Source organism: Coloeus monedula (genome assembly GCF_965178545.1).
Source record: "Coloeus monedula genome assembly, chromosome: 3".
Taxonomy (NCBI): Eukaryota; Metazoa; Chordata; class Aves; order Passeriformes; family Corvidae; genus Coloeus; species Coloeus monedula.
Window position 1 is genome coordinate 115,008,925 of NC_138783.1, and position 16,213 is coordinate 115,025,137.

Consider the following 16,213-nt stretch of genomic DNA (forward strand, 5'->3'; position numbering starts at 1 on the left):
AAGCACATGCAATAACCTCCTGAAACAAATGGCAGAATCCTTTCTGGAATTTCCCTAACTAGCGAAACATACAGGATTGAGTCTCGGTGCATGGAGTGGGTTTGCAGTTTAACTTAACAGGTAAAAGGTGACTCAAAGCGACTTGGGAACACGACACTGCTATCCCTGCTACTTATTTACCTTCTTCCCAGCCTATAAACCCTTCCTACACACAGAGACAAACCCCCCTGCAGCATGTCCAGTGACAACCAGGGTTTTCACAAAGGTTTTTACAAGGGAGGCTCCTGCTCCCCATCAGGCAGAACAGAAACTGGGATTTGAGTCTCCCTTCTTTTGTAAGACACCCCAGCTATTATTTGCCTATCCCTGGGAGGTACTTCAGGCACATTTTGATCAGAAATTCTGTAACTAGAAGTTGTTTTCCTTTTCAATCCGTTTTTCCCCAGCACATCTGTGGTTTGGACATTGCATGTCAGGCAGAGGCACAAAAACCCCATCAAACACTGTAACAGAATCAAGACAATAATTCGAGATGATCAGAGCTAGAGAGAAAGGATGAAGCTTTTCCATATCAATTCCATATAAACTGAAGAGCAAGCAAAGCAGACAACAAAAAAAGTCACCTTAAAACTACGTCAGAGGAGCCAGACTCAGCCCCTGACTCAGGCAAATGTCCCAGCAGGGATGTCTGTCCTTCCAACCAATAAATGGAACATTTCTTTGTGGAGATGTAAAAGATAAAGTACTCAACACTTCTCTGCTTAGAATAGAATCTATTTTTATTCAACACAGGATGATGAATGGATAAAATTCACAATAATCAGCATTAAAAAACAACAAACCAACCCCGCAGTTCCATTTAAATTTGGCTGTACCTACTGGTCACTCACATTTTTACATACAAAATTTTGTCAGTCTTGCCCAATTCCAGATTAATGGATACAGACACCTGATACTAACAAAACACACAGTTTATTCACTATCTGGGGGACCTTTAGGGTTTCTAAAAGAAGAAAACCAAATCTTTAACCTTTTTGTCCAACAAATTTGTAACTGGGAGGAACTGAAATGCAATCTGTCATTACCCCATACCCGAGTCACTGCAGTGCAAAAGCTATTCAAATAAATAAATAAATAACAGCAGCAGCCCCAACAAGTAAAACCCAAAACACAGTTAAATATCTTTAGAAATACAACCAAAAGCTTTTTAACCTCAGACTTCAGCCAACAGGGAACAACTTCTCAAAATCTGAGCACAGCAGAGTTTGAACTGTTTCAATAAACTAGTATAAGCTCTGTATGTATTTTTGGGGAAAGGGATTGGAATCTTCAGCTAATGTAGTCCTCCATCCATCCCTTCCTCCCCACAGATACACTGAAGTTGTGCCAGGACTGCTGTTTTGGGGTTGCAATGTCATTTTTGCCCCCTGAGGCTGTTTCAGCCTGGCTGAACGAGGAGCAGTTTGACATTCCAGGAGCAGTTTCCCATTCCAGGAGGATGGAAGTCCTTTCAAGTAACATTGCTGCACAATTCTGTCACATATAACCACAGCCCAAGCACAGCACAGATTTTTGAGCTCACTCATATGTTGAGTATCCCCCCTGGTTTACCCAAAATGTGAGGTCAACCTTCCATCCAGCTAAGTGCAGGGACAGGACCCTCCTAGAGCTCCCTGCAAGGATCTGGCACCTTGCCTGAGTCCCTGTGGGTCTGAGGTCATCCCTGCAGCTCTGCTCAGCAAAACAGTTAAAAATGAGCCCGTTCTGACACTGCTCCAGTCAAGCACAAAGCATGTGCTGGATCAAACCAGTGAAGCAACCCAAAGACTGAGCAGGTACAAAACAGCCCTGGAAATTAAGTGTTGTGCCAGCACGTGGAACACAACACCAGCAGCTAATGGGACATTCCTGAATATTTTGCAGGGCTTTTAGAGTGTTTTGCTAATCAAAGTGTAAAGACTACTGCACTGTCTCACAAAACTTAAGAGCAAGACAAAGGCCTAGAGCTTTAATAAATACAGTTAAGGACAACACACAGTTTAAATTACCTAATCTTTGTGATCTAAGTATAAACATCCCATACAAAAGAAGATTTCTTTTCACTTTGTACATCTTAAAAAAAAAAAAAAATCACAGAAACATTCTGTTTGCAAAGCAGACAGCTGTACAAAGAAATGATATGTTCCGAAGACATTAAACCATCTATTTTGCTGGGTAGCACTAGTTACTCAAATGTTCTCTTCTAAACTACCACCCACACAGGTAATTTTTCTTCTCTGATATTTTGGCTCCAAATGTGAAACCCAGAGCCACTTGAAAGTAGCCACTAGAGAGAGATTTCTGGATATTAAGGCCCAGATCTGACGGTGACTTCTATGTGCACACACCAGCACTGAAAGCCAACAGAGATCCCCGAGCCAGTGGGCACCAACGCAGCTCCATGTGCTCAGTCCTGTGGTGCTGAAGCACAGGACAGTTCACAGCTCTCTGCCACCCTGAAGAAACCACCTCTCATGTCAGCCCAGCCTAGCAGAGCAGCACAATTCCGTGACGTTTGCACCACCAGTTTATAATGCCCTGAAAAATCATTAGAGCCCCCACTGGAAATTCTGACTCATGAACTGCTTTTTGTTGCTTAGGACTCCTTTTCTTCTGCACAGTCCTAATGGAGGACTAACATCCATCCAGAGAATCTGTGAAAACTGCTAACTGCAGCACACAGCAAGAGTAAATTCTATTTTATAACCTACCAAAAGGCCAGATGCTGTCCTTGGGAAGTAGTGCTGTAGCTAAAATCTAATAATACAGAGGGGAGATTATTGTCTGAGCAGCTTCAAATACTAATAGCAGCACATCTTAATAACCAGCTGATATTGTCCTCTAGAAAGTGATGCTCTCAGTGTACACAAGATGACATAAAAGACACATCCTTTGCTCACTGACACTGGGACAGTCACTTGCAGACTGTTAAAATTTCAACTTCCTCCTGCTCTAGCTTTCCCTTAATTTTTGGCAAATACACAGTCCACAGTTTTAATTAAAAACATCCTATCAAAAGAAATAAAAAAGGCACTTGGTATTTCTCTTTGGCTCAGTTGAGGTGTGCTGCTGAAACCTTCCCAAAGTCCCCATCTCTTCATCTGATGAACAGGTGCCATCCTGAGGTACTTATTCATGTGCAAAAATCAGAGCTTCAGGGATTTACCAGCTGCATGTCTCACACTGCTCCCAGCAAACGTACAAAGCTCTTCACCACACAGAAACTCAAATACAGGATAAGGTGTCCCATGGAATTTGGTTTTCAGGGAAGAGCTCCAGCCACTGGCACACTCCTTATCCCAGCTCTGGTCTTGTAGCTCAGTGCTCTTTAAACCTGGGGAAGAACAGCAACCAGGCAGGAAAAGCTGAGGTGTGACACCAAAAGGCAGGATCCAGCCCCTGCCACGCATTTTTATATTCTCTCCATTTTACTCCTCTGAAATTCTACAACCAAGGGGCTCAATTTAGATTTTGTGTATTGATTCTGTGGATGTTTTTTGGTTTTTTTTTCACTACAAAACACTGTAAATTCAGAGTCACCCTTTTCTTTAAGGAGAACTTTTGGAAAAAGTTACATTTTGAACCATTATTAAAGACAGGGCAGGCAATTCCCCACCTGCACGATGAAACTGATGCCTTGTTGGGGCTGAGTGAAAACAGAGGCTAGCCAGAATTAAGAGGATAAAAGCAGGTATTCATTGAAGGGCCTTCACTGAGGTACACTATGGGTACAGAGCCCTAGGGCTACACCCAAAATGGACCACTGGTCACCAGTTTTTCATACTTTTTTAAGTTTGGTCCATTTGCATACCAGGGTTAATCTTCCAAATGCAATTTCAGGCAATGATGTCATTACCCCAAATTTGTTCCCCCTTTTTAGAGGCTTAGTTTACATATTTCAGGGCCTGGGACAACAGGGTGTCCTTGAGTCCCAGGCCTAGAGAGGATTTGTTATGTCTAACCAGGATGGGAGAACAGTAGCTAGCAGGCTATGGAGTTTTAGAGTTACATTCTAAAGCAGTACAGGATCTGAAAAATATAAAAGCCAAAATCCTAAGGCATCCAAACCCGTGAGGGTCAAATATTTGGGAAAAAAAACCCACACGAACAAGAGATTGTGACAGAGTTGTGTTTTCAGGTATTTTTTCAAAAGAAGGGAAGTGTCCATGGTTTGAAAACATCAAACTGAGGTTACTCTTTTGAAGCAGAATTAAAACAGACAGAAATGGATATACACAAACCTTAACATATCCAGTCTACATCTAGGTGTTATGGGGCAAAGGTTGGAATTGATCTTGGAGGTCTTCTCCAGCCTTAATGATCACATATGATTATAAATGGAAGGCTTACTAAAGAGCAGCAGCCATGCAAAACACTTACAGGCTGTGATCTGCATGACACTGAAGTTCCTTCTGGATAAGACGGAGTAAGAGCTGCAAAAACAATCACAGAATCTCTGTTAGTATCACACAGATAAACAAGGTAAAAGCCAGAATTATTCATTGTTATTTGGAGTGTTTTTCATTTGAAACATAACCCTGTAATGCTGAACTCAGTTTTAAAAAAAATAAAGATTTACAGATGCTCAGTAATGTTTGGAAGAGAAGCTTTCAAAATAGACAGGCAAGAGGAAAATAATTTCCTTTCTGCATCTGAGAGGTCAATTTCTTCATAAAAACCAGAATGGTTTTCTGGTTATTTTACCAGCAGATGTGTAAAGAAACCAGCAGAGGGACCCCGAGGCTGCAAGAAAACGTGTCAGAAAGGAATTTTGGAGCATAGGAGTATTTTAGCTGCTATGTGCAAGAACAACTGTGTGTGTGAAAAGCTTTAATACCACAATTAGTCAGGGTGAGTACAGACAGTCACGTTTGCTTGTCTGTGCAGCACCAGGGCTTCCAAGTGCACTTTAAAAGGATTACTGAGAGAGTAGCAGGAAAGTGATTTTACAAATATGATTTGATGGTTCTCATGTACGTGAAAGACAGAATTGGAGCTTTCAGGGCTCCTCACTGTTTCAGGTTATGTTATCCTCAGAATCTCACTATTATAAATGTAAGTTTGTTCACTGTTTTAAGTATGAATGTTTTAAGAAGTTAAACCTTATTTTTCAGAGGCACAGAAATGGCCAAGAGTGAGAGAACTGAACACCACGTAAGAGGCTACACCCCTCCAGGTATCCTTGGAGAAATAACATTTGAACACAGGCATCCATATGCTGCACTGCAAAAACCAGGACAAGCAGAACAGTTATGCAAAAAAGGATTTATTACAACTGCAGAGTCAAACCTCTCAAAACCAGAGCTTTGCAAAGGCGTTTTAATTGATTCTGCAAAGAAATGTGGCGTTTTTTCATTTTAATCAATAACTGTAAGAGAAAAACAATGAGAACTTTATCTAGGAAAAATATGACAGCCTCCCAGCCCTCACTCTGCAGCATGAAATACCAAACACTGAAACCAGCACAAACCAGGATTTATAAAGCAGCTGGCTACCAGTGGCAACACACTTCAGCTATTAACTTATCTAATGTATTTATTTAATTTCCAGAGATTAACTCTTAAAACGTGAAAAAATTACATTTGGGGTTCAATTTGAATTTAGAAAAAAAACCCTCCATTGTAACTCAGAGGGTTTCTGATTTTCTTGTGTCAGGAAGGGAATGACACTCAGCTCCTCTGCACGAGCCCAGTGCTCAGTGCTTTGCACCAAGCCACCACCTGTGTGCTCTTTTTTTCCCAAACATCTGCTCCTGGTTACTGTCAAAAGCCAGGATTGCCATTTCTTCATCTAACTTAGTACAGCACTTTCAGGGCCCATCTGGAAAATGTGATGTATTAACTTTCAAAAGCTTCATTATCAGGGTGATTTTGTTGACACAGCAATGTAGGAAAACATTTGTTACAGCTTTGCTAGACTGGCTTTAAAGAAACCAGAAGTGATTCTTCCGTGAGTGGAATCTGAGACAACTTCTAGGTCTAAATATGAAACTTTACTTGCAATTATGCCTGCTCTAAGCTGCTCAGCCAGCAATTAATAGCTGGGTATTTGCTCAGGAATTGAAGTGCAGCAGAACTGATCTGCACTTTTGATTAAAATTAGATGAGAATTTCAAAACAAGCAAATTTGCTGTTAAGACTGAAATCCTCCTACACCACTGGAAGTCTAATACAACACAGAATACTGAAGTGGCAAAAGGACAATTTGCATTTTGGGATCATTTGGCACAAAGGAAATACACAGCAACCAAATAGTGTTTTTACACTTACTAGCAAGGCACATGCATCTGCCACCATGAGCATGTAAAACACGTTGTTCCAACCAGATGGGGAAATAAGGCCAGCCAAGAGAGGCCCCAAAGCTGCACCTAAAATATAATATTGGTATTATATTTTGGTATTTTATATAATATACTGTCAGAACTGTGTAAGATTTACTGTACTGAAATGTAGTTATTCTGAATTAGAGTATCTGGTTTTCCACTATGTTAACTCAGTATTACCTGATGTATTAAAAAGTCCTGGGAAGTGCAAAACATTACTGCTACAGATGGGAAGCCAGTGGGAAACCTAACACAGGGAATCTGGAAAACTGGATGTGTGATAAACATCTGCCTTTGGCTCAACAAAATGCCCATCCAGTACTGAGCTGAATTTTATACTGTTTTCCCTTCCACATGGAGGGCATAAATAAAATATCCCTGATCCCAGAACAGTCCAGTGGCATCTCCTTTTGCTGTCTGTGCCCAGTATCAGTGATCCTCCCTCTTCCTCCCACCCTCAGGTGTGGGACCACTGGAGGTTTCAGGCTAAATTTGTGCTATTCCTCATTTCCCAAACTGTTCTGAGTCCTGGTAAAATGTGACCTGAAGAGCCTAGTTTCTCAAAAATGCTTTGTTTTAACCTGTCACAGGTGAGGCAGGTGGCCTTGGCTTACCCACAGATCCCGTCCCGTCGATGATCGCCGTCACTGTGGACAAGGCTCTGGCGTTCCCTTTCAGGCTTTTATGGGTACCCTGGAGGGACAGAGATGGCTTGGACCCATGCTGAGCTGAGCTCTGAAAAAGCCCTGATAACATCATCTATCTCACACCCCTCCACATCAGATCTGTGTTGCAGAGATGCCCTAAGCACCTTGCAGTGCCAGCCCCTTCAACAAGGCCAAGGATGAAATGGGCATTGCCTGGTGGTCACCTTGGTCTTGCCAACACCTCCAGGCCAAGGACAGGGCTCCAGAGGATGTCTGGAGATTTCTGCCAGATACTCCTTTTCCTGTACTTAGCACATTTGTTAGAGGGCTTTTGCATCTTGCTTAGTGCCTTAAGGAACCAACACATTACAAAGCAAACTTCCAAAGTCTCCCTCATGAGCAGTGTTAATGTTTCCATGTGGCATTTGTTACTTGGCTGAGCTGATCCTGCTGGGCTTTTTATTTTCACATACCTTTACTTCTGTAAAGGTCTGTGCCAGGTACAGCTTTTGCACTGATGGGAATTAAATCACCAGCTCATCTCTCACACAGGTACAGCTCCTCCAATCATTTAAAAATGCAAAGTATAAAAGGGGCAAGGCACCTGTACAGAGGCCTGGCTTTGCTGCAACCTTCAGATTCACTCTGGGCTGTCACCCACAAGATTTGGTCTGTCTTGTGGGTGGTCAAGAATAATTTAGAAGCCTCTCACAGGCATGGCACTCATTCACACTAGAACCACCTCAGTGGCTGAGTTCAGCACTGCCTTTCCAGCTCCTTATTCCTTTGCTTTGGTACAATGCAACCCCTTCCCTGGTGACCCTGAAGATGTCCAAGGGCTCTCTCTGGAGGCCAAATGTCACAGGGGAAGCCAAACTCACCAAGTCAGCAGAGACAGCAGTGGTGATCAGGGCATAAGGGCCATTCACCAGGGCACCACTGATAAGTAGCATCACTGTTCCAAGTTAAAAAAAAAAGGAAAATGTGAGTTGCATGAACAACTGTTTGCTGTAACAACAGGAGACATCACAGCCTATGGTTCCCAAATGGCTTAATCCTTCCTTGGCTCCCCTGACCCAATACAGAATTGGGAAAGGAAGAAAACCAACATCCACTTCTCTCTCTTTTCAATGCTCACTCCATGATGTGAATTCTCAAACATACCAGAAGATGGGGCTAAGACAAAAAGCACTTCCCAGGGTCTTTATCGATCCTGGTAGGTCAGAGAATGGGGAATATTTGACCAAACTGACCATGAGGGCAGGGGTTGCTCACAAGATGCACCCATAAATCCCTTCTCTGCTTACAGAGCACCCTAAAAGCAAACAAGGCCTTTAGGAGGTGAGACATCACTGCCAGCACTTGTGTTTCCATTTCTGGTGTGAGGTAACAGAAAGCCACAGGTGAATTCAGCCTATTCAAGTAAAGTTAACACTGCTGTCAGAAGTACTACAGGCAATCTTTAAACACCTCTGGTATTGGGCACAAGGGATATAAAAAAGTCTGTGCTGACACAAAAAGCTCCATAAAGACTAAGGATATTAACTAAATCTGTTTTCTTGCCACCCCTGACTCATTTCCTACCTCCCCCCTTTACCCTGTAAAAAGCCTGCAAGACCAAATCTAAGGAATTTGATGCCATAGTTCCTCCTCTAAGGGAAAAGATGAAATAGAAAAAAAAACCAAAAAAACAAGGAAGGGGCATCGAAGATCATAAATGCAAAGTTCACAGAAAGCTAGGCAGAATAATTTAAAAATACTCACCTACAGTAGCCTCAAGGCCCATTTTACTGACTGCAGAGAACATGTATAGCTGTAAAGATAATAAATAAGCACTCAGAATACCAACATATGGACTAATCCCGGGTTCCTCATGTTAACTACATGCTATCTTAGCTGGTATTACATGAAAGTTCCAGGTTTTACTAAACCATTTTAGACCACAGCAGAATGATTGTTTGATTGGACACAGGAGGGAGATAAGGGGTAGGATCCCATTCCCCTATGCCCTTTCAGAAGGGTTGTGTTATGAGGCCACTCAGTTTTAAACTCTCCAACTGCAGCTTCAACACAGAACACAGATCATAAAAAGATCAAATAAAAATGTATCTCCCATGTCCATCTGCTGGTTTTCCAACAGTTACAGCTCAGAAATTTTACCCTTTGAGCAGCTAAAATTCTAACAACTGAACATCAAATTTTACAAGGGAGTGAAACTTTCCAAACATTCTGTAAACAAAAATACATTAGACTTGCTTGCTTGTTTAGTAGACAAGCTTGTTAGCTTGTTTAGCCCCAATATCTATACTTGCTCAACTTTTCATGCCAGTTTTTAAACTGGCCTGGACTCTTTACATCCAGGTTAGGAGATGCTGCCTGAAGAACTGTCCAGGGAATGGCATCACAGCCTCAGCCATGGCTGTGAGAGAGGGGCAGGCTCTTACTGTGGGTGCCGCAAGCAGCAACATCATTCCGCAGGTTGATGCCCTCTTCTCCAGCCTGTCTGAAATGAGACCTGCCAAAATCCCACCTGAAAAAACACACAGGGGAGTGAGGAAAACATTCAGTGCGTGCTTTGCACAAAAGACATCAGTTTTATTTAATGAGACACAACCCAATGACTTTTACAGCACAGTTACACATAATTCACACAGCAACATCCTCATTAACCCAACCAGTTTTGACCTGAAGGTAGCAGAAGCAGACAGTTGTTCCTCCTCATTGTTTATTCCAACCAAATGTCCAAAGCAAAAAGCCTTTTCCCAGGTGCCACATGGCCCCACTGCTGCAGCTCTGGAATCCACTCACTGGTCTCTTAAAACCTCACATGCAACAGAAAACTTGGTTCTCTGTCCCTGTCATACTACAACCAGGGGAAATGGGCTATTTTAGATCTTGGGGCAAATGAAATCCTTGGTTTTCTCTCCAGGTACTTAACCCAGGCTCTTGAATTTCCCTCTGCTTCTTGTGTTTTCCAACAACAGAAGAACTGATCTGAGGGTGTGGCTGGAGGGGACTGAAAGGGCTGAGGGAAGGCTCTGTCAAGACTGTATTAAGGGAACTTGCACAAGGAGAAGGAAAGAAAACTCTCTGGATTCTCCAGATTCCTAAATACTGCTGGGCCTGCCCCTCCCTTCCCAGCTGCCCATCTCCAAATTGCTCCCATCCTACTTGAATTTAAATATAAACACCAGACATCCAAGCAGCACTGACACACTGTTCAGCCTGTATTCACAGCAGAATAAGATGCTGCTGGAAGATGTCACCCACCTCTCCAAGGTACTGCTGAGTCTGGCTTTGAGCTCTCTGGGATGAAATAAGCAGAAGTCACACCCAGGAAAAAACAGAACAGTAACTGCAACACACCCTGACACCAACACCTTGAGCTACACAGCTCTTGATCCAGGGAAACGTCTCCATCATGAGCCTTATTTTCCAAAGGACTGATACAGGGCTTATTTCCATAAGGGAAATGGGGGAAGTGGAGAGGGGATGTGTGGTTGGGGTAAGTCAGCTGTGCTTCAGGATGATGATGTTTGCTTTATTATGAGTTCAGCTGTCTGCACTGCATCCAAATTTATTCAATGGTCACCTTACAAATGAGAAAGGAATAGCCTGGTCCTTATTATGATCTCCCAATTTTATCAAGAAAAAAAACCAAACCAAGACACCTGTGGCCATTCACCTTTGTGCCCACAAAGCCCACACAACTGTACAAACTGGGACAGTTCTCTTAAGTTAGAGTGACAAAAGGAAGATATTTTGATGGGTGGTGACCAAGACTCATGGGCCAGAGCTGATGGAGCTGAAAGATTCTGTAATTTGACTCTTCCCATCTGCACTGGACAGTATCACTGGCTGTAAAGATATTTTACTAGATTTTCACTTTTCAACACTGCTCTCAGCTCAGTACCTTTACTGCCACTCTTCTTCAGTGGAAATAATACATACGAACTATAAAATATGTAAGCTGTGTGTACCAGAGCCTTTCATGATTAAGAGTGTGAAATAATATTAAAACTTACCAAAAATCCCACCCACATCAAACAGTGTGGAAAGGTCCCCAGCTCTTTTGGCATCAAGATGCTCTGGTGAGAGAAACAAAACACTTGTTTCATTTCTAGACTATAAAATATGGAAATCTCAGCAGTCTTGTAATGCCAGGGCAAAGGCACCTTACAGCAGAGTTGTTTATTCACCAGAATAAGCCACAGTAAGGTGACACTGTGTAAAAGAAATAAGAACATAAGTAGGCATTCAGCAATGCAGACTTTTGAATGCAATTACTCTCACTGCAAGAGACATTTTACCAGTTTTATAATCACACAATTACAGAATGGTCTGGGTTGGAAGGGATCTTTAAAGGTCATCCAGTCCAACCTGCCATGAGCAGGGACATCTTCAACTAGATCAGGCTGCTCAGAGCTCCATCCAACCTAAGCTTGAATGTTGCCATGAATGGGGCATCCACAGCTTCTCTGGGCAACCTGCTGCAGCATTTCACCACCCTCATTGTGAAAAATTTCTTCTTTATATCTAGTCTAAATCTGCCCTCTTTTAGTTTAAAATCATTGTCCCTTTTCCTATCGCAACAGACCCTAAGAAGTTGGTCCATCTTGCACTCTGAAGCATAAAAAAACCAAAAAAGCAGTCCTGAACAGATAAAGAAGCTCATTTACATTATTTTGTATAGGTTTTAATAGGGCATTTCAATCATGAACAACATTGTTAGTAAGTAAGACTGTTTGATTTGTTTGCAAGAGCCAAAGACAAGGTGTTTATGCCTGGAATTACTGAAGATAAGCCAGACAGTTTTGTTTGTTTTGAAAATGCCCTCTCATAACACTGAATTCATAAACCTGAGAAATATGCTGCTTGGTGACTTATAACTCCCCTGCTACTGCAGCAGAGAAAGCCTCTTTCAGAAGCAGTAATGTTTATTTTCTTATTTATTCTGAGCTCCTATTTGCAGACACTTTGTAGCCATAATTCTGTATCCCTTTCATGTGATACTCACCGACATTTGTGATGTAGAGGGGAAGCCAGAAGAGGAAAGTGTAGCTCACCAGCTTTGCAAACAGGAGACAAAGGGAGAACTCCACAACTCCCTGAGAGAATAAAGAAAACAGGGAGTCAGTATCTTAACAGAGCTATTTGCTTTCACAGACCATTATGAGAATGGTTTCTAGGAAGCATTTAGGCTTTTCTTTTTCTCTCATGATTTACCAAGAAGCATTCTTCCCCTGAGAGCACAAAGCTTGCACTCTGAGCAGACTGTGGTATTTTACTTACATGTTTTCTTTCAATTGTACTGTACTGCATGAAGAGAGAACATTAAAATGGTACTGAATAACCTGAGCAGAGAACACTGAAATGAAATGTGAAGGATTTTATACCGTTTGGGACATCTGCATCACTTATTTCCCTCGAATAAAGTTGTAATACAGCATTATAGCAGGTTTGGAGTGTGTTCCAGAGCAACTGGCATCTTTTTGTGCTCTTTATCTCCTTCCTTCAGATGGGTCCAAGATTTCTCTCTTATTGTTCAGCTCTTTATAAACAGCCACTAAACCAGTCTGACACAGCTCAGATCAGAATGTGGAAAGAGCACACCACAGACTGGGCAATGACCTGTTTAAAGCTCTAACTTGCTCCATCCTCTTTCCTTCTGGGCACATAAAAGTCTACTTACTGCACAGACATGCAACTAAACTGCCAAATTAACCCATCTTCATTCCCCTCACCATCAGATAACTTTTTGTTTCAGACCAGATTTCTTAAATCCCTGGTATGGAGGGCTGCAGTTATCCTGAGGAGCAGCACACACACTCCACACTCAGCCGTGACCCTTCCCAGCAACAAGCAGGACAAATACCACAGGGTTTCAGAGACTCCAGGTGGCAACAGCAGCAATTTTTCACCCACTATTTTCATTTTGCCACAGGAAAAACAGTTGAGGACCAGACTAAACACAATGAGAGGTCGCAGGAATACAGTGGGTGGGTGCAGGATTTTTTTTTTACTCTACACACGGTCCAAATAATCCTACTTCGGCATTTAGGCTTCAGGTTGAGAGGACAATCAAAAATGACAGGTTCTGACCTCAAGGAAACTTCCTTTCCTTTAGCAGCAGCCCAAATTTTTGGGCTGAAAGTCCTGAAACTTCTCAGACAAGAGAATTTAAGACTAAAGCTTTTAAAAATGCTGAGCAATGTAAAAAGGGGAGCCATAGAAGGAAGTTCTGACACAGAGATGTGCTTATGGACTCAGTTTGCTATTCCATCCTTAACACCTACATGTCATCAGGTTCAGTTAACTTTTAGAATGGACTTTAGGATGGAATAAACTGTTTCAGTCAGGACCTACAGCAACCACCCAGTCCAGCTGCCTGACCCCTTCAGGGCTGACACAAGTTGAATGCAACACTCGGATAAAGTCATTATCCAAATGCCTCTTGAACACCGTCAAAGAGAGATCAGCAGCTCTCCCTCCACTTGCCCTCCTCAGGAAGCTGCAGGGAGCAATGAGGTCCCCTCTCAGCCTCCTTTCCTCCAAATAAACCAAGCCCAAAGTCCTCAGCATTCCAAGATTGTGATGCGAAGTTAATACTCTCTACCACTCCACCCAGAACTTCATGGAAATATGAATTCTGAGGCAAAATTTAATTCTTAAGAGCAGCACAGGCACTCACAGGTATCCTCAGGGCCCCAAGGAAGCTAATGGCTGATGTCCCATGCCTTCCTTCCCCAGTGGCCACGGTGCTGGAGCTCAGTGACACGCTGCAGTTCTCACTGTCAGTGAGTAAATGCTGCATCTCTGGATCCTGCAGCGTCCCCCAGCAACAGATGAGAGAGAGAAAAGAACAAAGAAACAAAATATGTATCAAGAAATCAAATAGTTCCAAAATAATTTCTAAAAACAAGCATCTATTTTATCACAGAAAATCATAGCTTTTAAAAACGTCTTGGCTTGGATACCCAGAGTACACAGAGAGAGCAGAGACTATATTCAGAATATCCAGTGATATCTGGTTGTTCTGTCTGAGTGCACAGAGTCTGTAATAGAATCAAGCTTCTGTTCTATTGAGGAACAATTTCAAGTGGCAAAACCCCCACATATTGAGTACATTCAGTGGAATAGAACAGTTTCCAATCTTCCCTCACGCCACTACATAAATGTGGTCTACTTAAAGCTGACAATCAATCTACTGAGTCTTACAACATTGTATACAAGACATTTCTGAAAGAATACATTTCTGTGTAAAACCATGTATTATCTCCTTTCTGTACAAATATTTAGCCCATTTTTCAGACTCTGTAACATCATCTTCCTCACTGATCTAAATACAGGCTATCTTTCCAACTGAATTAAATTATGGACAGTGAGTGCTCTATGTTAAGCAATCACTTACTTTTTCGAATCTGTTCCATTTGAGCATTGCAATCCCTGAATTATAAAAGCCTGGATTTTACCAGCATTGCCTAAGCTGTGAATTCTGAGTTCTCTTCTAGTACTAGGAAGGATCTTATTCCAAGAATTCCACTGGCTGCTAAGAATACTTGTGGAGCAAGTTACCACTCCACAAGAACAAGCCATCCCAGTGTAGCCATGAGGGTTTATGTTATTTTTATTCCTCCACCAGACTGAAATGAACTCTCAGAATAGAGCTGGAAATTTACATCTTACAGCTGCACACAGGAAAAAAAAAATCAGGTAAAAATAGACCTCAGTACTCCTCTTCCAACTTAGAAAAAGGATGGGATGTAGCTATCCTCACTTTCACCTGCCTGCTGAGAGCTTTACCAAGCTGTGTACTTTTCCTACTTACATATTCTGCACACTGTCTTCTTTCTCCTAATTCTTCAGCCTTTGAACAAAGCCTCAGTGAAGAATTAAGCCTCAAATATATATTTGACTGTAGGCTAGAAAGGATGTAACAGCAGGCTGCTCCATTTCCAGTGCTTATTGCAAAGATGAAAACTTTGATTAATATTTGCTAAGCTGATGGAGGAAGGAAAAAAAAATGCTGGAAAAATTCAATTCTGCTATTTTACACTCAGTGATTCTAAATAAGTTCCATTTTTAAAGAACATCATTTAGGAGAGGGCACCAGGGAACCATCTGGACACCTGAGCCCAGACACCCAGCATAGTTTCAGAAGCCACCATGCAGCATCCAAAATGCTAGACATGATTGTTAGATGGGATGCAGGACTTACAGGAGTCCAGTGTCTGGGCTCAGGTGATAAAGCATTAACTAGAAGACAGAAAAAACATCTAGGGACCTTTGACATGGCACTACAAACCTATGTAATAGCCCAGGAGCCACTCCATCATCATAACAAATATTTATCTTCTCAATTACTGGAGCAACTTCAAAACTTGAACTGTTTTAACAGCAGCAATTCAAACCATAAACTACTAAAAATTTTTTAAAAATAAGAGAGGAGAAAAAGAGGAAAAAAATAAGGGGTTAAGCAGTGAAGCTCCCCACTGGATTCTAGATGGTGTCTGAGTATTTCCTGCACAATTAGCACAGCCAACCCAGCCAGGATTGTCTGAGGAAATGCTGCTCATTTCTCAGACAAGCAGCTCCAAATCTGTTTTAAAAGAGTGGATAAATATTGCAGTAGAGGTGACCAAAGCCCAAATAACTTATTTAAAGTCATGCTGGAAACTTTTGTCAATGATATGGGGGTTTTTATGCTGCACATAGCTACAGGATAAATAAAACCAGCAGGCTGTGCTTGGCAGAGATGATGTTGTACAGCCTTGCCAGCTTGTCTCAGAGCATGATTCGGCATATGGCACACTCTTGATCTCTGGGGAAGGATTCATTATCCTACAATTTTGTGTGATTTTTAAGAGGCCAACCTAACACAAGCAGCAATGAAAGCACAAAGGTATTCAGGTCACGCAGCCAAAAACACATTCTGCTTTCAATCATTGCAGATCCTGAGTATTTGCTGCCTTTTTACAGTAACTGCAGAAGTCAATGAAAACCCAGTAAAAGCTGCCATTCCAGTGTGCTTGGAGACCAACTCATAAACACAAAACATCTGCTGTTTGTAGAGGCTCAAAAGCTGACTGTGAAAATCAGCTCCAAATAACTGCAACACAAACCCTGTAAAAAAAGGAAGATGTTCAGCTTGGCTCCAACAGGAAAAAGATGTTCTTCTGTCACTGGCAGAAAATCAGGAAGTCCC

The 16,213-nt window shown here is 42.0% G+C and overlaps 1 protein-coding gene across 6 annotated transcripts in view; it reads right to left on the reverse strand.

Annotated features, from left to right (window-relative positions):
- Window positions 1-761: 761 nt before the first annotated feature.
- SLC37A1 (solute carrier family 37 member 1) overlaps window positions 762-16,213 on the reverse strand; it is a 36,289-nt gene continuing 20,837 nt past the window's right edge. For all 6 annotated transcript variants that reach the window (XM_082278588.1, XM_082278586.1, XM_082278584.1 and 3 more), the window contains exons 12-21: window positions 13,700-13,831; window positions 12,026-12,116; window positions 11,034-11,096; window positions 9,453-9,538; window positions 8,773-8,821; window positions 7,890-7,963; window positions 6,976-7,054; window positions 6,309-6,406; window positions 4,420-4,472; window positions 762-3,373 (exon numbers count right to left, since the gene is read on the reverse strand). In XM_082278588.1, the coding sequence (XP_082134714.1) occupies window positions 3,358-3,373; window positions 4,420-4,472; window positions 6,309-6,406; window positions 6,976-7,054; window positions 7,890-7,963; window positions 8,773-8,821; window positions 9,453-9,538; window positions 11,034-11,096; window positions 12,026-12,116; window positions 13,700-13,831 (741 nt within the window). In that variant the 3' untranslated portion in view covers window positions 762-3,357. The remainder of the gene's footprint in view (window positions 3,374-4,419; window positions 4,473-6,308; window positions 6,407-6,975; window positions 7,055-7,889; window positions 7,964-8,772; window positions 8,822-9,452; window positions 9,539-11,033; window positions 11,097-12,025; window positions 12,117-13,699; window positions 13,832-16,213) is intronic.